The sequence below is a fragment of the Pleuronectes platessa genome, chromosome 2 (genome assembly GCF_947347685.1).
Source record: "Pleuronectes platessa chromosome 2, fPlePla1.1, whole genome shotgun sequence".
Taxonomy (NCBI): Eukaryota; Metazoa; Chordata; class Actinopteri; order Pleuronectiformes; family Pleuronectidae; genus Pleuronectes; species Pleuronectes platessa.
This window is the reverse complement of record NC_070627.1, coordinates 25,234,352-25,255,717: the sequence shown is the minus strand read 5'-3', so window position 1 is coordinate 25,255,717 and position 21,366 is coordinate 25,234,352. Positions and strand designations below refer to the sequence as shown.

The following is a 21,366-nucleotide window of genomic DNA, read 5'->3' as shown; positions in this document are numbered from 1 at the left end:
CAAAAGCAACACTTCAGGTCAACCTAGAAAACTGGTGCTGGCACAAACAACTAAACAAAACACTTAGCTCTTTGCCTGCTGACTGATTGCCTCTCATTGTTGCCAGTTTGAATACTCTGATGGCCTTACCATCAGCATGGCTGTGTGTGTGTGTGTGTGTGTGTGTGTGTGCGTGTGCATGTGTTTGTGTGTGTGTGTTTAGTGCCGAGAGCCTGGCTTGGAGGTGTGGCGAAGCCTGTTGAATCTGTCTGTTGTAGTTTATTCTGAATGAATGATATGTATATATATATATATGTAAGTGAAGCTGGATGTATGGTTATAGACTGATGAACAGCAGTGATATGGACTTATTAATCCTGAGTGTGCCAATTACACTGGTTGCCTGCTACACAGTGTATTGAGTTAAATTTTATACTTATCACTTTTTTGGCAATGAATGGCTCTAAATAAACATAAATAATTATGAACGCTCTATGTGTCTGGACATTTAGTTCAGTCTATAGATGGAGCTCTGCTGGGTATTCCCAGATCACGGCAGTGAAGAAGGGTGATTGGGCCCCAACGCTGTGGTAAAGTCAAACTTTTGAGATCAGACAGGCAACATCCTCCAAATCTTTTTAAACTCTTCGTATAATACATATTTTATTAGAAATAATGTTTGATGTATATTTACAGTTTATGTGTGTACTTATAACAGTAATAATAAATAAGTAAGTAAATACTGTTATAAGTAGATACAGGACAATGATTTGTGTGTTGTGAGAAATATGTGATGTGTGTGTCTTTTTTTATCTAATATATTATATTAGGAATATTTAGATTTATACTTTTGTTGATTGTTATAGGAAATGCACATATTTTTAGGAATTTCTCTTTTATTCTTTGCTGTGTAATGTGTGGATCCACCCATCAGTCTGTTGTGTTGTGTTTTTGTGTGTAGCTTTTTTTCTATCTGACGTATCTTGTTATTGTTTTTTATTGGGACAATATACGTTATGGAGTGTGCTGAAACATGCAGGTACATGCTTCTCATTAAAGGGCTAAAACATGAAAGCAAATATTTATGTTTAACATATTACGAAGAAAAATCTTAAACATTGAATGTGAGGGGTTTCTAGGCCGGTTGAGCCAGTGCAAACCGAAGACACATTAAGGCTGAGTTTACTGCATCTGCTTAATGCAAAAAGGATCACACAACAACCACCAAGTGACAAGCGATAGTGGCCTCTATTTCACCTGAGAGACATAACTCAGTAAAATGGACTTGTAATTGACAGCTTGTTTTGGCTCTGTATATTAGTGGGGAGACAAGTGTCTTGAGGGGGCTTTTCATGTGCCTGAAGAAGCCTGACATATTGGAATTATTTCCCCGTTGGTCTTAAAAACCAAACCTTAATTGGATTACTTCAGCACAAATTGTCAGATATAAAAAGAGTCGGCGAAGCAACTGTATGGAGAGCGATCAAATGCCGGCACGCCAGCTGAACTATTTGCAAATAAATCTCAAATTCCAGATTGCCACTGAGCTTGCCAAGCTTTCACCAGATAAACCCCCTAAAAGGATACAAGCTCCAAACAATTACAATCAATTCCAGACTAGCGTCATTTTTAACCACAGCAGACCAGTGCATGAATCAGTGATATCTGTTAGGTGGATGTCAGTCGGGGGGGATGTAATCCAAGCAGCTGTCGTGTTCCCAGTAAGAGAAGAGTCGGAGCAGTGAAAGGACACATCTGCTGCAATTACACCGAAAATATGAAGATGGTTGCTTGAAGTTTTAATGCACATATTCATACAAGCCATTTGGCACATCCATTTCGTGCCACATGTTCCTCAAATATCACTGGAGTGTGTAGCAGCTGAAGAGGAAATGGGCTCCCAATTTGCAATGCACAGTTACCTTTGCAGCGATCTAAAATAATAGCTTGACACTTATTTACACTTATTTGCTTTCTTGCCGAGAGTTTGACAAGGATGCTGATGGCCTACTCACGTCTGTATGTTAAATATGGAGCTACGGCATGTAACTGTTAGCTTACAGGCACAAAGACAGGAAGCAAGGGGAAATTGCCAGTCTGGCTACCTGGCTCTGTCCAATGCAAGCTATAAAACCACAACTTACTGTTTTAAAACTTTGGTTTCTGTGTTAAATTCAATTAAAGTAAATAATAAAACATTAAAAGGGACATATTATGAAAATTCCATGTTTGAAGTGCTTCTACACGTTAATTTGGGTGTCTGGCATGTATACCGTCCCAAAAACTCGGGAAAAAAATAATTCAAATGGGATTACGAACGAAATAAACGTCATAGTCACACCATGCCCATGTAGGGAGTCTCGCTACATGGCCTTGGGCGAGCGAGCTAGCGTTAACTAGCATTAGCTCGCTGCTAGCGTTAACTAGCATTAGCTCGCTGCTAGCGTTAACTAGCGTTAGCCCGCTGCTGCTACCTGTCAGACATTTAAGTGGCCGCATAAACAAGGGACCCCCGGGACACCTCTAAACGTTGACTCAACAGTGTGGAAGGATGCTGCTGCTGCGCCAGCTCAAGCTCCCACTGCTCCCACTGCTCCCACTGCGGGGCTGCGCTGGGGAGCTGGGGCTCTGGCAGCCAGGCTCAACGGGGGTGAGGGGGGCGGGGCATTCAAAACAGGTCAATCTGAGGAGGGCTGTTTTAGACAGGGTAAAAAGGTGCTGTTTTAAATGATCATTGTGGTATTTTGACCATTATATGTTACAGACATTTCATTAATACCCCAAGGAACCATATCAACTGTGGTAAAATGGGCATAATATGTCAGTAGTAATCTGTTGATGACTCATCTTGAACTCATCTGCATGATTTGGGATTTGGTGCAGTTAACTAATCACAAAACATAACACACCATTGACCTTTAGCTTTTTGGTACAAACAGCTGGCAGAGCAATCTAAAAATATGCCTTTTTTAATTTTCTGTAGGCAAAACCGTTGCTAGGATTAAGAGCTAGGTGGAAGTCTGATTTCATCTTTTCTCCCTCGCACTCCTGATATTACAGTGCTGGTGTGGGAGGTTCTGGCTAAGTCAGCTCCCCTGCTCCAGATTTGATTTAAATGCCTCTTGTAACTACACCCTGCCCACATTTCACTGTGAAATATGTCACACAGCGCAAGGAAAAACTCTTATTTTACAACCTATATAATTCATCCAGGGTGTTGTTTGCCCTCAGCTTGAGAAACAACGGTGATGAATTGCGGCTGCACAACAGTTAAAACTCAGCTGACATTGAAATCAGGCAGCAAATTAAGGCAGGAATCAAAGCAGCCTCAGCTGGAGGCGTCTGCCAGCGGGGCTGTCGCACTTCTCATGGCCTGACCACGACTCATCACGCCTGAGCTGAGCAGAACTCACTTGGAAATCTCATTCCCCCCCCATAGCAACAGATGTAACGTGTTGACTGCCAAATCAAAGGTGCGACTGAAACAGCTGGATCTTAAACAGCACCGGCCCGACCGAACACTGAGAGCCTCAGAATGCATCCGCCCATCTGAAAACGTGTCAAACATTACGATCTCATTCCCATTTTGTTCCTCACTCAGCCAGCTCCTGATTACCAGTTTAAAACAGACATCTGTCGGCTCGCTTGCCAACAGAGATGAACAGTCGATAAAAAAAGAAAGAAAAACGAGAGTGCAGTGTTTTACCTCCGGAGTGCGGTGGAGGGCCACACAGCAGAACCACTCCTTGACCTTCACGCACCGAGACAGAGCTTCTTCTGTGGGTCTTGAAGTCTTCCAAGTCTGAAAAAAAAGAAAAAGAGCAGTCAGCAAAATATCCCTACAGGTCTGAGGCTAATACAAAAATGCTGTCGTGAACAAATGACTGTGTTGTCCTTGGTTTTTCCTACCTCCTTGTTTCATTTTGAGTCTTACTTCCATTCAAGGTCACCGCCTACGGAGCCTAAAGCGGCTCACAGCAGGCGGGCAAACACAACAGGTCGCCAGTTTATTATAGAGCTCACACTCAGAAAGTTCCCGGCCTATCGTTTTTTGAACTGAGGCTTAACCCTGACAAATTGCAGCACTTTAAACTCCATGGGCCAAGGTTCAAACCAACATCGTGTGTGTGAGACAGCAGAGCGGACCACTGAACCACTGCACCTCCCTCATCAATTAAATACAAATACCCCAACGTCATTATCTTCTGTGTTTTCACAAGTGTTCAGAACAGTTGTTTGGTGGTAAACAGCCTTTGGCTTTGCTTCAGGCCCAATCAGCCCCTGTGTGCGTCTGTGTATATTGTGGATTTCCACGGCTCATTGTGATGGTACAACAGGTATCAGATAGAAATTAATTAAAGGGTCCTGGTTGGGACATGTGCCACACTGTACTGGCACATATAAGGATTTTATGGAAAAGAACCACCGCACCAAATGTATTGGTATGTGAGATAACCTAGATGACGAATGTATATATGCAAATTTAAGTGTATTATGGTAAAATTACTTTATCCAAATCATATCATATAACTTGACACATTATATAAAGTTAGCAGTGGATTTATATGAATTTTGTAGAGGACGATCAAAACAATTCTTCTAGTTCCTTTGAAATATCACTTTTTTGAGAACAATGACAACTTGTGTTCCTTGCCACTTTTCCCTTTATATTCTTGATCATTCTAATTATTTATGGAGCATCAGCATTAACCTACTTGCTGTAAACTGCAGTGGATCGTGTCTACTTCAACATTGCATTTAAAAAGCTTTTCTTATGGAAAACAATAAAAAACACTGAAGCCGATGAGCCTTGAGAAAGCTTCAATATGCCAAATGAGGCAAACATCATATTTTATGATTCAAATGTCCACAGGAGATTGAATTAAAAAAACAACCTTCTGTGGAATTTTGGACAATAAAGTCAAGCTTCCATCGAAACTAAAAAGCAAAATATAACCAGGTTTTCAGAAAGTCTGTGAATGAAAATGCTAATTGTTGCACATTTCTATTTATTACTATTCTGTGAATAATAGGAGATCTGTGTAGTTGCCAATTCTTTAAATATAAGTGGGTGTCAATTTTTTTACTGAGAAAAAACAACAACGGAACATGGTCAAAATGTGATATTTATGACTCAGGATAAATCAGTGTGAGGTTTGTCAAATTTGTGTTCCATCCCTGTAATGCCTGCTGGCTGATTGCTTCTCATTGTTGCCAGTTTGAATACTCTGATGGCTTTACCAACAGCTTGGCTCAATGTGTGTATGTGTGTGTGTGTGTGTGTGTGTATGTGTGTGTGTGTGTGTATGTGTGTGTGTGTGTGTGTGTGTGGCCTCCTACGACATACAATATAGATATTAACCTGCTAAATAATTGCACACTTTAGTCAAGAGTATAACTGTACCCTGTATCCTGCTCTAGTAAATATATGTTGCAAATTATTAATGGAAGTCCTGCATGAAATAAATGTTTTAAGGGGGAAAAAAAGAATAGAAATCCATTGTGACACACATTCACTGATATGTGCAGAGCAGCAATGTTCAGCCCCGCTGCTAAGCAAGGAGGGCTGCAGTGGCGGGTCACACATGAGGGATTTTAATAGCTTCGCTGGTAATCAGGTTACCTTTCATTCATCACGCCTACCACCACCGAACATTACAAAACTATCGCTGGTATTGTTTTGACAACAAAGGGATAAAGTGAGCTAATTTTCATCTGACAGTTGATGGAAACAATCGCAGGTCATAACCACTTCCAATGATTGCCTACACTAATGGTGTATATCCTGTTGGAGCTGTGTAAATGTAATTCATACATCACATGGTGGCTGCACGTCTGCACCCATCACTGAGTCAGTGGGTGGGAGGGGATAAATATTTTTCCAATTGGGGCTACTTCAATTTGAAAATGGCTTTTTAGGCAGTTTTAAAATACAACGAATCAGTCACACCACTATACAAAAGCATTTCTTTAAAATGAAAAGTTTAAACTACACAGAAACTGTCAGTTGTTTTCGATTGTCTAGTCTAATTTATTTAATTTTTTCAGTAATTACGTTTCAAACAAAATAACTGTCCAAAAAAAATTAACATAGGAAGACGACTGATTAAGCGGTTTAATTAACCTTAATCAACCTCTCTCTATAACATGCAAGCGTACACTCTGAAATCAGAGTGAGCGGCGGCGAGGACACGAGCTCTCCCTCTGCAGACCTGCTCACTGCAAAACAGCAACCGATCCACTTCGGAATGAGATTACTGATTAGTGCAGCTCCAAGTGATCTAAATGTAAAATTACTGGGCTCACTGATTTATGAAGAGGACTATAAGGTCAGTTAATGCATGTCATATTGGCTGCAGGACAAGTCAATTAAGAAGTAGCCTTTAATTATTTCTTTAAAAATAAATCTCTTTTTAACCCACAAGCACAGTCAGACTAATAGCTATTTAAGACTCTTAAGCTCTATTAAGGACGCCGTACCTGATACTTTTCTTAAGATTAATGCCAGATATGGGTCAGATGGATGAGTCCACTAAGTGTCCATAAGCCATATGGAGAGGTGTGTGTCACCTTTAAAACATAAACCACGATGGAATTGCCTGGAATTAATTTAAATCAAAATGTTTTCATAGGGTGCTGCATTTCGAGAAAGACCATACATATTTCAACCTTGCCTCAAGTGACCTCTGTTCGGGCCGGATGGCGGCACGACTGGCCGTGTCAGTGCGAGTGCGAGCCCCCAGGAGCTGATGGTACGTGTCAGTGTTTGTGCTCCAGTGGCTGCCCACCTGCTGCGTCAGAAACAGAGACCCCGCGCCGCAGTGGGTTTCACGGAGGATTGGTTGTGTTTGTGTGACAGCGAAGGACTCCAACCTCTATTGAGATAAACTGAGAGATGGCAGGAGAGAGACAGTGCCTATGCTGGGAGAGTTGTTTGGTGATGTGGTGTCCTCCGCACCAACTTGACAAAGTTTTAAAAGTTTATCCATCAGTCAACCACAAGAACTGTGAAGTGAATATAAAACATCTTATTTCTAGCAATAACCTGGACAAATATTTGTGTACGTTGAGCAAGATCGACTTTATTACCTTTTATTGACATCTGTAACAGATGTGTTTGCCTGATAAGCGTCGACTGCTTTTATTTTATTTTCTGACCCATTAAAAGATCTGTCCACTTTCATCTCTCTGTCTGAAACCTGAATCCTGACAGCACTGAGAATATGAACGCATTCTTGTCGGTTGTTTTATTTCCAGTGTGAGGCAGATCTACTCAGCTTTTCACACCACATTTCCCCAGGTGGGGTCAGCTCCACAGCTTGAGAAGCATTTAAGATTCCTAACCTGAGGAGACTGAAATATTTGGATAACTGGGCTGTAGCATTGAGCAGTGGTGAAAAGTAACAGGTAAAAAAAACTGCACTAAACTACACTTGATATAATCAAACTGCACCAAATTATGCACATAATCAGACAGATTTTTTTTTAAATAGGATTGAATATTTCTTTCTAGGTATTTAGTAAAAATGTAAGAAAAGATATTGCCCCATCTCTCAAGATTAAAGAAAGTGAACATAAAATCGTAGATCAGCCTACTGTCCATATTACTCAACAAGATTTAGTGGGTTCTTTCGTGACACATTCTACATCTCTTCAGTTTTTCTTTCGTGTATAATCTTGCTCATAAACAAACAAATACACACAGGTGAAAACAATAATTTACCCAATTATTGTGACCAACTTTAATAGAGAGTTGAGGTAACTGTATTTGACACAGATCTATATTGTATGCTAGTTTTAACTTCCACCCCACCAAATTTAAAAGGTCAATAAATTATATTTTATATTTTCATTCGTCAACTGGGCATTTTCCATCTTTCCATACGAAATCGATCGTTATTTGATTATTGAAGCTCTGTTTATTTATTTATTTTGTGAAAAAAGGAAAAATGTTCAAGCGCACAATTGTATTGATGAACCTACAGAGAATAATGAGCTGATCTGCACTTCCCCTCAGCTTTAGCACCTTCTCAGCCTTCCACCGCTCCTTCCCCCCTGGTCTCTGTTTTGCCTACAGATATAATGGTTAAACAATTGAAGAATGCTCAGGATTATTAATGACGCATAGTGCAATGTGTTGGGCTAACTCAGCAGGGAGCACAAAACTCTGCTGCTGTTTCTATACTTAAAAGTATAAATCAGACACATTCTGTAATAATACAGGCACACGGCCTCTACCGATGTTTAAACAGAAATAAATATGGTTTTACCAAAGCAAAGTTGTTAGAAACAATGCCGGCCAGACTCGTCTCTTATATTCTAACCAACGCAAATCAGGGCAGTCGCATCATGAACTTTTATTCCAGTGCACTAGTAGATCTGTTTCTTACGTCTAGCATCTCAAATGTGAATTATTTCCACATCATCAAGTGGTACAAAAAGAAACTACTCATAAAACTCAAACCTGCTCATTTGATATATGTTCCTGTTTGTCTGAGTTCCTCATTGGAAAAACAACACGGAACACGCTGTCTATACACCCCGGAATAATTGAGCATCTGAGTGCGGTCCATAGACGAGATGACAAATTTGCTGTCTAACCTAATTTTTACTCTGCAAATCACTGTCCCTCCCAATTATATCTTGTGGGCTGTGAAATCCTGGCTCGACATGGCGGGGTGGTGACCAAGTCGTTTAAAGTGCTTAGAACCGAGAGACAGAGCAAAGGCGTCTGAAGATGTAGATTTAAGTTCATTTCTCGTAGCTTTATGATGTGTGGGGAATTCAATCTGCTCCCTGCGCTTAAATTACTGTAGTTGATTTATTTTTTACATCTTGTCATATTTTACAAATTGCCACTTTTCAGTGTCTTTTAAAGGAAGGCTGGCTGTCGGGTTATCTCTTAACTGTCAGTCGAAGGTGATTGATGTTACAGCGAGGCTAATTGACTTCCCTGTTGTCGGCGGGATTTATCTCTGACTGGCGAGACATCGGAGATCCCTGATGAAGACTCTTAGCAGAATTATCTACTCTGCTTTTTCTTCAGATTTTCTTTTGGTTAAAGGATTTCTTTTGGTTAGTCCCTCAACCACTCTTGGAGGTACACAACAAACAACAAAAAGTGAAATAGTGTTTTCAAAATCAATGATCTTGAATTGATGGAAAAAAAACATTATTTTGAGACTTGTTGAAATAATGGCGATAGAAGCTTTTTTCTTCTTGAATAGCCCCGCCACTTACTTTCATCTGAAGGCACGATAGAAGGTTAGATAAAAGCACCCAAGCCTCCCCAAAATACGAGCCTAGAACAAAGTGGACACGAGCGAGAGACATCTGAGGTAGTGAATTTATTCCCAAAAAGTATTTTTGACACTATTTTGGGCTGAGATCAAAGCTGTTGTGATTTGTGAAGTGGTGATGTCTACTCCACTAAAACCACTGATTGCCCTTGTCCACATCCACAGACATGGCCTCGCTCGTGCTGAAAGCATGCTGCAATAGTGGCACACCATATCGCTCCCCATCTATCTATGCTGAACATCCCCCCAAAAAAGAGCAAAAGAAGCATTGTTGTGAAAAGGGCACAAGGAGAGCAGAGAAAAGCATCATTTACAATATGGTGCGGCTGATGCCTTCAACTGCAGTGGGGACTTGGAGGCCACCAAAGGCATGCTTTTCAGAGCGCACACAGCTGTGCAGAGTTCAAAAGAAACCGCACACAGTTTGCCGGCGAGGGACATTTCAAACCACATATCTATTCAAGCAGTCACACAAAGGAACAGCAGTACACGCGTCTGCTTTAAAAGATATTCCTTAAAAAGTAAAACATGCTAATGTTTTCTGGATTGAATTACACATAATCTTCACAGTCATTTTCAAAAGGGGAAGCAGCTAACAATGATTAATGGCCTCAGAACGCGTGAACGCGATGTTCCATCTAGACACATTAGCGTCGCACATTACAAAACCTGGGCTGGTGTTACACGGTGAAATGATCTAGATGAGGCTGATGATCACATCCCAGACGTACGCGCTCATCTAAAACCAGCGTAACTTCATCATATATCAACGAGCCTGTCCGACCATCACCGTGAAATTAGTCACAAGCTGAAGCTCCTCAAGGATGCTCCTTGTCTTCTAGTGGAGGACAAGGACAGTAAATGATATGGAAATGTTTTCTTTCAATGAAAGCATTTTGTGTGGTTTGAAGTATGCTGAATTGAATTTCAATTATTTTCAATGAAGCTCAGTTCAGGTATATTTTATAACTTTAACTAATTGACTGACGCAGCTGACCCATGCTTGTATACATTTGTATATACTTTCATCTATATTATATGCTGCAAGCACATGTATGGTGGGGTTAATGGAAAATCAATAACAATTTTGAAAATGAAGACTTATAACATTCACATCACTTTCTCTGTGCGCATTCAATGTTTTAACAATATTTAATGAATTAAATATTGTTAAAAACTTGAATCGAACAATTTGTTAAGTATCTTTGACCCCAACCCTCAAGTATAATAGGTGGACCAGATGTTAGAAAACTTCTCAGTAGGAATGAACACAAACCACAGACTGGAAAGTTAAGTTCACACTTCTTGACAATTTCAAAAACTTTACCTCATTACTTAATAATGGAATGATTTGTTGCAGGACTTGTATTAGACCGAATTAGAGCCGGTGCACCTAATAAAGCAGCAACTGAGTGAAAATACTTGCTTCTCTTTCTCTACATGCACCAAGCAGCAGGAGTTAATGAGGTGTAAATAGCAGTATTCACTATTCAGCTGAAATCCATTTAATACACGTCATTCCTTCCCCGAGGGGCCGTTTGAGACCAGCTGGTTTTGACAACAAAGAGTTCAGTTACACACATAAAAACAATGGGGAAATATTAAATATGTTCATGTGAAGATAACGAAATGAAGCAAGTGTGCAGGGTTTGGCCCAGACATCCTCAGTAATAACCTGTCCTCCAGGGTCCCACAAGATTATTTACATGCTGCTTTCAGGGTGGTCAGTGTGGATGGTTGGTCAACATCGTGCAGGACTTAGTCCTCAAACACAGGCTGCACATCCGTCTCCCAACAAAAGATCTTTAGTTCAAGTTGGCGAAGGATTGTGGCTTTGGTTCAGGTTGAATAATGGAAACTCATTGTTGGTTGGGCCTATTGATGACTTTGTCAGTATTGAGGTAAGACACAGCTTTAACTCACCTTGAGCGCCTAAATGTGATCAGAAAAACAGACATGCTTTATTGGTGTGAGCTGCTATGTTGTGGAAAATTACAAGTAAGAAATGTTCGTATACCATATTTTTCCTCCACATACTGACAACAGGACTTTGAATATTGGCCAATTAGAAGTACAGATTCAAACCCAGTGCATGTTCTTTCAGCTTTATGATACTAACGCTGTGATGATTGATGTCATTGTTATATGGCCTGGCTCAGGTGAAACTCTTTAATGAATGCCACAGAACTTATTTATTGTCTACGTAGTTGGACAAGTAAAACTCTGACGTTTTACTTATGGGACTCTCCAGGGTGAAACATTGATCAACATCTGATCTATAGATAAGCATACTTTCAGATGTTCAATGCAAAATGTTCAGCACTATGTGAGGAATTTCCGATGCTAGTATCTGTATCAGAAAATCTCTATACAAATATACAGTCTATATTAAACATATTCATGACTTGACTCTGAATACAATCCTTAACTTTACCAAGTTAAGTCAATGAGTAATATATAGGAAGCAGAGCTGAACCATGAACATCATTCCCTCTAACAACAAACTGTAATCACATCTTGTCTTTTAGGGATGAACATTAAATCAGTGAATAGATTAAAGAGTTCAAATACTTAAATAAACAAGGTATAAAGGTATAAAATAGAGTTTAAACTGCTTAAACTGGCATCACAGATGATGCTGACACTTTTTTAAAAGCATCTGTATAATCTCTGTTCTCCCATTTCCCCTAGTCTCCGACACAGCCACCATTTATCTTTCGGCCTGGATGGTTCTCAGAGAGCGGAAAACAGTAAATCCTGGGAACGTTATGCCACCTTATAGCAGGTTCTCAAGAGTGATAGCTTGATAGTGTACCGCAGATAAAAAATAAAAGCCAGAGTACAGCCATTAGCTATTTACACCTCATTAACTAAGTCAATATACTCACTCCACATTATCACAACAGATGAGAGGAGTCTGGAGGATTATTTGCATTTAAATGAGGTGTTCATGTGCCCCCTCAAGGCTTTTAGGCCTACTATGGTGACATCAGGAATTCTCACCCTGATAATCTTGGCAAGATATTAGCTTGTCTAACACTGATTTGACACCACATCAGCCGCTGAATACAAACTCCCACACAATACAGGAAGTGTTTGAAGGCTCTTTTTTCAAAATCTTTTTTTTCTACTTGGACCTTCTTGACATCTCTGGTCGTGCAGCGGCGTCATGTAAACTTCAATGCTGAAAAAGCTCCGCATCGCATTCAAAGCACAGCCCTGATCGGTGCCACCCATATATGAGGCCCACGCAGTGATTCCCATATTGAATGTACGGCCTTTTCATCAGTATGAATTATGGGTGTACATCTTTTACATAATCACTGATACAGAATCAATAGACATACTAATCAAGGGCAGCAAGTATTGAGTGGGAGCGCCCACTGCCCATCAGTTATCCTTGCCTCAGGAGGTAGACAGCCACAACCCCTGAGAGGAGTAGCATCATCCATCAAAAGTTTGTGACACGGAGAGGGATGCTGAAGCATTTGGAGTACTGCCAATCTCAAAGAATAACCTTGAGGGCATTGTGGAGTATGTTCACTAATGATTGTTCGCCCCAAAGACAGAATTTTGCAGAAGAACTTTGTCTTATTGTCCTATGTGTCTGCTCTCGACTGCAGAATATATAATGGGTACAAGTTCAGGATACAAAGCACAGACACAACTTCACCCTTACTGTGCTGTGAAAATTCAATGTGACTTCAGCCACACCAATAATGGGTTTTGGAAAGATTACTCACTAGGAACGAAATGAAGACACCAGCAATGTGGATTTAATTAAAGAAAAGGGAGAAATCCTTCACACCTATCACTGAATGACTCAATTAGAATGCACAGCATGTTCAATGGGCTACAACCTGGAAACTCCTGCTCCCACTGACTCACTATCAGGATTTCTTATCAGATGTTGCCTAGTTCCTTCGAGATGAGTCAAAACAATTACCAAGAGCACTGACTTGTTTGGTATGTTTGAAAAAAACTATCACCTTCAAAATTTCTTTGGGTTTGCATGCTCCAAGATTTGGCGCAATACTACAAAGACAAATACTATGTTCTCACGACTTGACCTTTCCATGCACATGCAATAAATTATTGACAACAACTGTTGAAAGATTCCAATTAGTGCATGAGCTCTGAAGTTATTACTGATTCAGACACACGACGAGGGGCGGCTGCTTTGACACTTTGAATGGCACTGGTTTAAGATTGTTTGAGGTGTTCAAGTGCTACTCAAACCTCACTGAATCTGTCTCTTTGTAGTTAGTAGTGCTACAGTGTACAATGTTTTCTGAGCACTGAATAGCTTGTAAGAAGACCTTGAGTGGTTTTGTCAAAATGTAGTGTTTGCAATCCACTACACTTATTTGTAGTGTAATACATAAGAAAAGGCTGTGCAGGGTTGAAGCTGTCTTTCACTTATTTCATTTGTAGTTTCGGGAAAATAATTACACAACAAGATTAACACTGTATACACATCTGACTTATTATAGTGTTGTATTCACAGCAGGGCCGGGTCTAGGCAGGGGCAAGAGGGGGCCTGGCCCCCTCAAATAAATGTTGTGCCCCCTCAAACTAAATAGGATTAGGGTTAGGGTTAGGCACAATGCCCCCTCAAGATTTGTGGCTGCCCCCTCATACATGCCTGTCTAGACCCGGCCCTGATTCACAGGGCTGTCGTACTAGAGTCGAACGGTTCTGCTAACACGAGGCTACAGGTTTCTATTTCTGGTCACCTGCAGAATGTAACCCACTGTAACTGCTTTGTTGTCTAACAACCCCTCAAAATACACCCATGCTCAACATACATGTAAGGCTAGTCCAGTCCAATACCTTGGGCTTATCAGAGATTTTTCACTTGAAAATAACTGTGAGCTTTACTGGAAATGACTCAGATGAGAGCGACGAGACTAAATCGAAAGAGTAAACCGAAACAATAAGCTTGGGTATTAAAAGAGCAACAATACAAAACAAAACAATGGTAATATAAAGGAAACAATTGTATAAAACAGTTATAAAATATGAGAACAAAAAAGCTCTGCAGAATTGAAGGAAACTCTCAAGTGGGTACAATTCTCTGTGGTTTTGTCATTACGGGAGAAACTCAAGTGCATTTCATTTCATTTAAGTATGGCTAGCATCACAATCCAGTGTTCATCATCTTCTGGTACAGACACTAATCTAATTGATTTAAACTAATTCACCTCTTTGCTAGCTCAAATATCAGCTTACAAACAATCTCCATCATTAGCTGCTTCCAAATGCTCACAGTACTACTTAGTTGACAAGTATTCAGTAGCAACGCTCTAATGTCACCTGAATTGTATGAATCAACAGGGAAATGAATCCTATAGAAATTCAGTAATTATTAAACTTAAAAAATATGCTTTTAAGGCTTCAAATCTCCCATAAGCCTTCCCGACACCCACCTACATGCTGTACCACCCATGAGGGGTCCTGACCTGTAGAAACAGGCTTGGTCTCTTCTCGTCTTTGTTTGGTTCCTGACACAATAAAGGTTGTGTATTCTGGGTACTACGGAGCTTTTTCACAGTATACCTCAACTGTACTGTATTCTCTAATGTATTCAGCTCAATATATATTGGACCGATGCAGTATCTATCTTATTTAGTCTCCTATGACTATGTAACACCAGTGGCCCGCACTCTCTATATGGACAATATATGTTTTGTTCTGTTTGCCCCAGGGGAGAGATTGTGTAGGTGTGTGCTGTGCAGGACTGACCAAAAGAGACAGTGCTCATGTTAACAAACTCAGCCAGATTGTACAGAGGCAAATACGCCACTGTATTTCTGAGACTGTACATTTTACAGCAACACTGTAGTCTACTAACATGATCAAGTATAAGAAGAATAAGCAATGTTTGTCATATTTTGTGAATATAAACCTTTGCCACCTCCTTTATCAGGCTTTGGCTAAACAGACAATATTTGTCAGCAAGATCGATCATGGTTGTTTTTTGTCTTTTTATGTAAGACATACATTTTGTGGGATAAAAAAAAACAACACTTGTCCTGTCCTTCAACAACAAACAAAAATGTAATTTTCTTGTTCTGTTTTTACATCAAAAACACACAACTCTCTTAGGATTAGATGCAAATCACAAGAAATTCCCCCAATAAAGCAGAACTAACACATACAGTATTTTAACAATCCCATCCCTCCATGCTTCAAACAAATACACCCTCAGATGCTCTCTCCCTGCATCATGTCCCACTGGATCTAAAAGGAAAAACATCAATTACAGGGAATCTCAGGACAGTACAAAATTAGATCTTAGATTTGAGAATCTAAAAATCTCGACTTTTGAACTTTCAGGTGTAGCGGACGTGCGTTTTTATAGCTGCAGATGATTACTCCCATTCTGGCTCTTTGACAGCTGTTATTACCACTGGGCTTATTAGAGGTTTGAATAGGCTCAAAGTCTGTCTAGTGTTAAAATCTCAGCCAAAAGATGTATAAAACTAATTACCACCAAAAGGTCACAACCTTTACAGGACAGAAATGTGATAGGTGCTGAAACACCACTTGCACATGAAGTGTGCAAGGAGTGTTATTGGTGGAAAGTCTGAGTTTAAGGAGCCAAGTATCTCTGCCCCCCCCCCCCCCCCCCCCCCCCATCCCCCCTCCCTGATGGATAGAAAGAGCCGAAGCACTTTATTTTCTTTAAATTTCTATGAAGAATTACATGACACTTTCCAGTAACACCAGATGACCTTTAAATTATTCGCTTGAACCTTTGCCGTTCAATCATGATGTGGAGTTAATTAAGCTACAACAAGAGTAATAAAGAAGATAGATGACACCCGGTCATACATGCACTTCCCCACTCTGACAACTGAAGGCTGGTAAGGTCAGAGCCTAACAATTGATTGAACCGTCAGCTTATCAATGTGGAAATCCACCAGCAGAATCTGATTGTGGATTGACTCGCCACTGGTCCGGGGGAGCCAAACAAATGGCCTGAGAAATATTGGTGGCCTCGTCTCCAAACGCTAAACCTCGGAATCTAATCTGAGCAACCGATCGCTCAGTAGCTGTTAATGTCATCATTTATGCCGTCCGATAGTGGCTCACACAGACAGCACTTATTGACTTCCTCCTGCTGTAGGAATATGAAGCTCAGAGGCTGTCAGTTAGACTCATACGTCAAACCATCTATGATCATAATGGTCGGAAATCACTTAAAAAAGAATCATTAAAAACATTAATCTAAAGAACTGATGTTGCTGACATTGCACTTCGAAAGGTTCAATCTGATTATAACCAATACCTAAATATCACTGAGAAACTGTATATATAAATCAGGTAAGTAGACGCTGAAGTGCAGAGGTGGAAGGCACAATTTTAAAGCACTACTGGCTACATGCCATCGTATGGTGTGTTACATTTAATGTACAGCAATGGTTGCAAGTTCCATTGCAGAGTAGGGCTGCAACTAACAATTATTTTGATGATCGATTAATCTGTCGATTACTCTTTTAATAAATCGCTTATGATCGGATAAAAAGACAAATACTACATTTGAACCTTTCCAGGAGATTATTCATGAAGCAACTTCGTTTTCTTGTATAATGCTGTACTTATATTCATTATAGACATCTGCAACTTAATTATGATGATAATTCTTGATTCAGATATCTACAATTTGATAAGTTTAAATTCACCTCAATTTAACCCTAACCCTTAAATTTGAACCTGAATGGTGTTGAAGATGTCACAAACTTGAATTGTGCAAAGTCTATATCTTACATGAATCAAGTATTAATAGTCAAAGCAAGTTTGAAGATAACAGAAGCTTATTGCATTCACTTGAAAATTTGTCTTGGAAATTCCGAGATATGATCTCATAAAAAATAAATAAATAGCAAAGGCTCTGTTTTCTGAGACAATTGAAATCTAGTATTTTGATTAACATTTTGCATGGACGTTTTGCATAGACCCCTTGTTCAGCGTGCTACATGTAACTGTTGCACTCTTAGACAGTCTTTTGTTTGGCCCAACAAAAGCACTGTGAAAAACCTGAAAATTACAGTTTGGTTTCACTGCTGAGTGTTGGCTAATAGCACTTTCTCTCTTTATTGATCATATAGGCCTCTCTCTCTCCTCTTGAGTCAGGGGAAGCGACAGTCGTTAAAAGTGTGTGAACACTTTACGTTTAAACCTCAAAGAAAACTTGTACAAAGCTGGTTTCACATGAAATAGCAAAACCACTTTGCTGTGATGTGAACATAAGGTTGTAAACGACCCTTCAGTAAACCGAGAGAAGAAGAAGAAGAAGAAGAAGAAGAAGAAGAAGAAGAGGAAGAAGAAGAAGAAGAGGAAGAAGAAGAAGAAGAAGAAGAAGAAGAAGAAGAAGAAGAAGAAGAAGAAGAATGGCTCCAACAGTTTTCTTTTCAGGTTCATACCAAAGTGATGTTGTGCTGCTGTTCCAAGTGAAGTCAGCTTGACACGGTTTGCAGCTAACAATCCAAAAATGTCTTTAATAAAGGTGTTCGAACACTTGTGATGACTTTTCTCTGCTGCATCCTTAGCTGTGTTTGTGTCTGCCATTTACGGCGTTGTCACGTGACCAAATCAAGGCACAGGATTGGCTGATTTACTGCCCCTGCCCCGAAAGATGCTGCCACAGTGTGTGTCGTGCATTATAAGAAACCCGACTAATCGATTACTAAATTAGTAACCAACTATATTTACAATCAATTACAATCGATAAGCCCTTTTGCAGAGACATATAAACATACATCAGCTGATTACAGGTGTTGGTCCACTAACCAGAAGGTTGGTGGTCCAATCCCCGTTTCCTCCGTCTCTGACAGCTGTGCCAAAAGTGTGTGAGTGACATATTTAAGAAAGTGCTGCACATAGATGCACTTTATGAATGTGTGTGTTAATGGGTGAGAGGTAAAAGTGGACTGTAAAACACTTTGAGTAGTCATCAAAACTAGGAAAGTGCTATATAGTGTAGGTACAGACCATTTTCCATACTAGTGTAAACTACCTAGCAGTTTAGAAAGTAATTACAACAAGCTCCATTTGGAGCAACTATAGGCTAATACCATAATGTAACACTAAATGATTATGATCAAATGAGAAATTAATAATTTTCACTCTAAATGCTTTGTACACTTTGCTTTGTCATATTTGTGTCCAACGTATGTTAGTCAATCTAATATTTTCTCCTTTTTCAGCTCCAGTTTGGATCTCCCCTAAATCCTGAGGGAAATATCTGCCTCTGAACTGAATAAAAGCTCCTCTAGTTATACCAGCTAACTCCTGACCCTGTCTGTGTGAGGTCTGCTGGTGTTTATCTGGAAATGAGGTGGAGGTAAATGAGTGCAGGCCATAAAACTTAAACAAGGAGCCGAGGTACAATGCTCCTTAGATGGTGAACGTGTTATCAAACTGTTGCTTATTTAGTAATGCAGCAACATTGACAGTCATCTGGAGTCATTTTCTCTCTTTCAGCTCTGTTTTCCATCTCTACCAGTTCCTGAGAGATCTCTCTGGCGCTCTGGTGGCTAAATGCTCCACCGTGTTCACCAGCTAGTTGCTAATTCTGTGCCTGTTGTTTAGTGCTGAGCCAGTTGTTCTGCAATGCCCTTTGTGCTTGCTGTGGCTGAAAAACGACCCTGTGAGAGCAGTGAGAGTGACCCAAAGACCTGTTGGCAGGCAAGCTGGACAATGGGCTGGAATACAATAAACAGCGCCATGAAGCCGAAGGCCAACCGATTCCGTTGGATGTTTTCTGTAGCTTTTTTTCATCTCTGATGTGGTGTAACTATAAAAAAGTACTGAACATTGTAGCTTTAAGTAAAATAATAAATCTCCTACCACTGGCTCAGTAACAGAGTTCTATTATTTACCAAAAGACTTTCATTTTAATTGGATATTTGTCGGATATATTTGATCTGCAGCGATGACTCCGATTAAAATCTAGTCACCACACACTGGGACTTAATAATTCCCCCAATAAAGCAGAAGCCGCGATGTAGTCCTGGAGAATAACTGGAAACCACCAATATGTGCCTACAGAGAGAAGATGGAAAAAATGTAAAAAGACTCACATGCAAAGGTTAGACTGGCCTCCCGGCTCACGATGGTCCCAAAGGAGTTTGAGGCGAGGCACTGATACGTTCCAGCGTCCTGGTCCTTGTTGAGACGGTTGATTCTGAGGTTGCCTCCAGAGAGGCTGTAGTGAGATCCAGACTTGGGACTGATTTCTGTGCCGTTCAGTTTCCACCTGAAGAAGAAAAACATGATAAAAATAAATAAGTGGAGAATCCCTCAGATGTAAATATACAAATTAAACATTGTTCCGTGTAGCCTGGGACAGTTGAAGTGTTCCAAAGAAGAAATAGAAGAAGAAGAAGGCGACTTGTGCATTTGACTTTTTTTTTAACAGGAAAGAAAGAGAATGTGGAGAGGGCCCTGAAATCATGCCCTCCAGCTTAGTGTTAATTTAAGCAATGGCTAAACCTCCAAGGTGCCAAGGACTTGACTCTCGGAGAATAGATAGCATTGCAGGCCATCCATCTTGGCAAGCCCTAGTCAAACCGCATAAACACACTGCTTAATCATGATGGTGCAACAATTAAAACAAATGCCTGCAACCATGCCTTCACACTTGTGCATTCCAGCCACATGATTATCGTTGGTGTTAGGGCTGATCAGCGAAGGGTATAATTCACTTAAAATGGCAACCAACTCTCCAATCTCTCCACACAGATGCACATTATTAGGAGGAAACTGAGGTGGGAGGAAATCAGAAAAATGCTTTCAAGCCATAACATATTTACAGCGAGTGCAGACAAATTTTACGTTGTTTGTTATGAAGGATGTACAACCATAAAAGCAATAAAAGGTACCGCACAGATAAACAAGCACAAAAGTAGCATTTTATGCCGTATTTGAAAATGGACAATGCATATTTGATTAGGGCCCGAGGTGATTCTGCGGTTGATTATTTCTTTATTGAGAAGTTGTGAGCCTCATTGTGCTTTTTTTTTTTTTTTTTATATATATATTCACTCAATAATTTCTTCCTGAGCCGGAGAAAACATTGCATTGTTTCAGTTGGAAAGGAAAAGACTCTTTGATGTGAAAAAAAGGGGCTTTGCTAAAGCCCTTTGGTACAGTAGACAGAAGTTGTGCAAAGCTGTTTTGTGCCCTGCTATCTTAACTCCCCCTTGCCGTGCCAATTTGGTGCCTTTGAGGCATAAGAAGACCCTTTTTGAATAAAACAGTGACATTGCTGTTGTGTTATCACAGTCATATTTTCTTGCTATATTACATCTTTTATAGTATAATGCCATATACAACAGACTCATTGGCGCATTTCGTTGCAGAACATCCATGTTCGATGCCGTGACCAGTGTTTTTGGTGCCGGATCATCGCCATATACACACGTAGGAGCTGATTACATGAAAAACAATGTCAGACTGTGTATCTTGCCCGCCTACCCACAGACTGGAGTGTCTCACCAGCAGCAGGGTATTTGTGGGTTGGATGCTGAAGCACTCACAACCTGCCTCTACAGACTTTGTTTTCTTTTAATAGACAAAATGTGGAGCACAAAGGTCTTTCATGGCCTTTCTCCAGTTCAGTCTTAAGTAAGTGCACACTCTCTGGAGCCTTATATTGCTACGCACAATGGAGAAGAGCCTGAGGGGGGGTGAAGGGGGGTGGTGGTGGCTTTCGTCTCACAGGGCTACAGCAGCGATTCATTTGCAGCTGGAACAAACAGAAATCAAAATTTTCAAAAGTACTTTACGGCCAAGGAGCATCTTGGACTTGAATGAAAAAAGGCAGAGTGGGCCGGAGAGCAGGAGAGAAGGGGGGGAATGCTCCAAACCTCACTTCCCGCCTAAGAAAGTGGCTTTTTCCTTTCTAAAAGAGGATCCCATCAATAATAAACGCAGCCTTTTCACAGTCGTAATTGCCCCACGAAACTCTGAAAACCCCAAATTCAAAATGGTTTAATCAGGTGGCAGCATGAAAACATTGTTTGTACAAAGGTTTTCTCAGACAGTTGTTGATTCGCTTATCTGAGCCGTACCCGGGAAA

At 40.3% G+C, this 21,366-nt stretch overlaps 1 protein-coding gene across 1 annotated transcript in view; it reads right to left on the bottom strand.

Moving 5' to 3' along the window:
- The window catches only part of cntn4 (contactin 4), a 157,438-nt gene that overhangs the window by 75,708 nt on the left and 60,364 nt on the right, over positions 1-21,366 (bottom strand). The window contains exons 4-5 of the mRNA XM_053446502.1: positions 19,367-19,542; positions 3,686-3,781 (exon numbers count right to left, since the gene is read on the bottom strand). Of these exons, the coding sequence (XP_053302477.1) occupies positions 3,686-3,781; positions 19,367-19,542 (272 nt within the window). The remainder of the gene's footprint in view (positions 1-3,685; positions 3,782-19,366; positions 19,543-21,366) is intronic.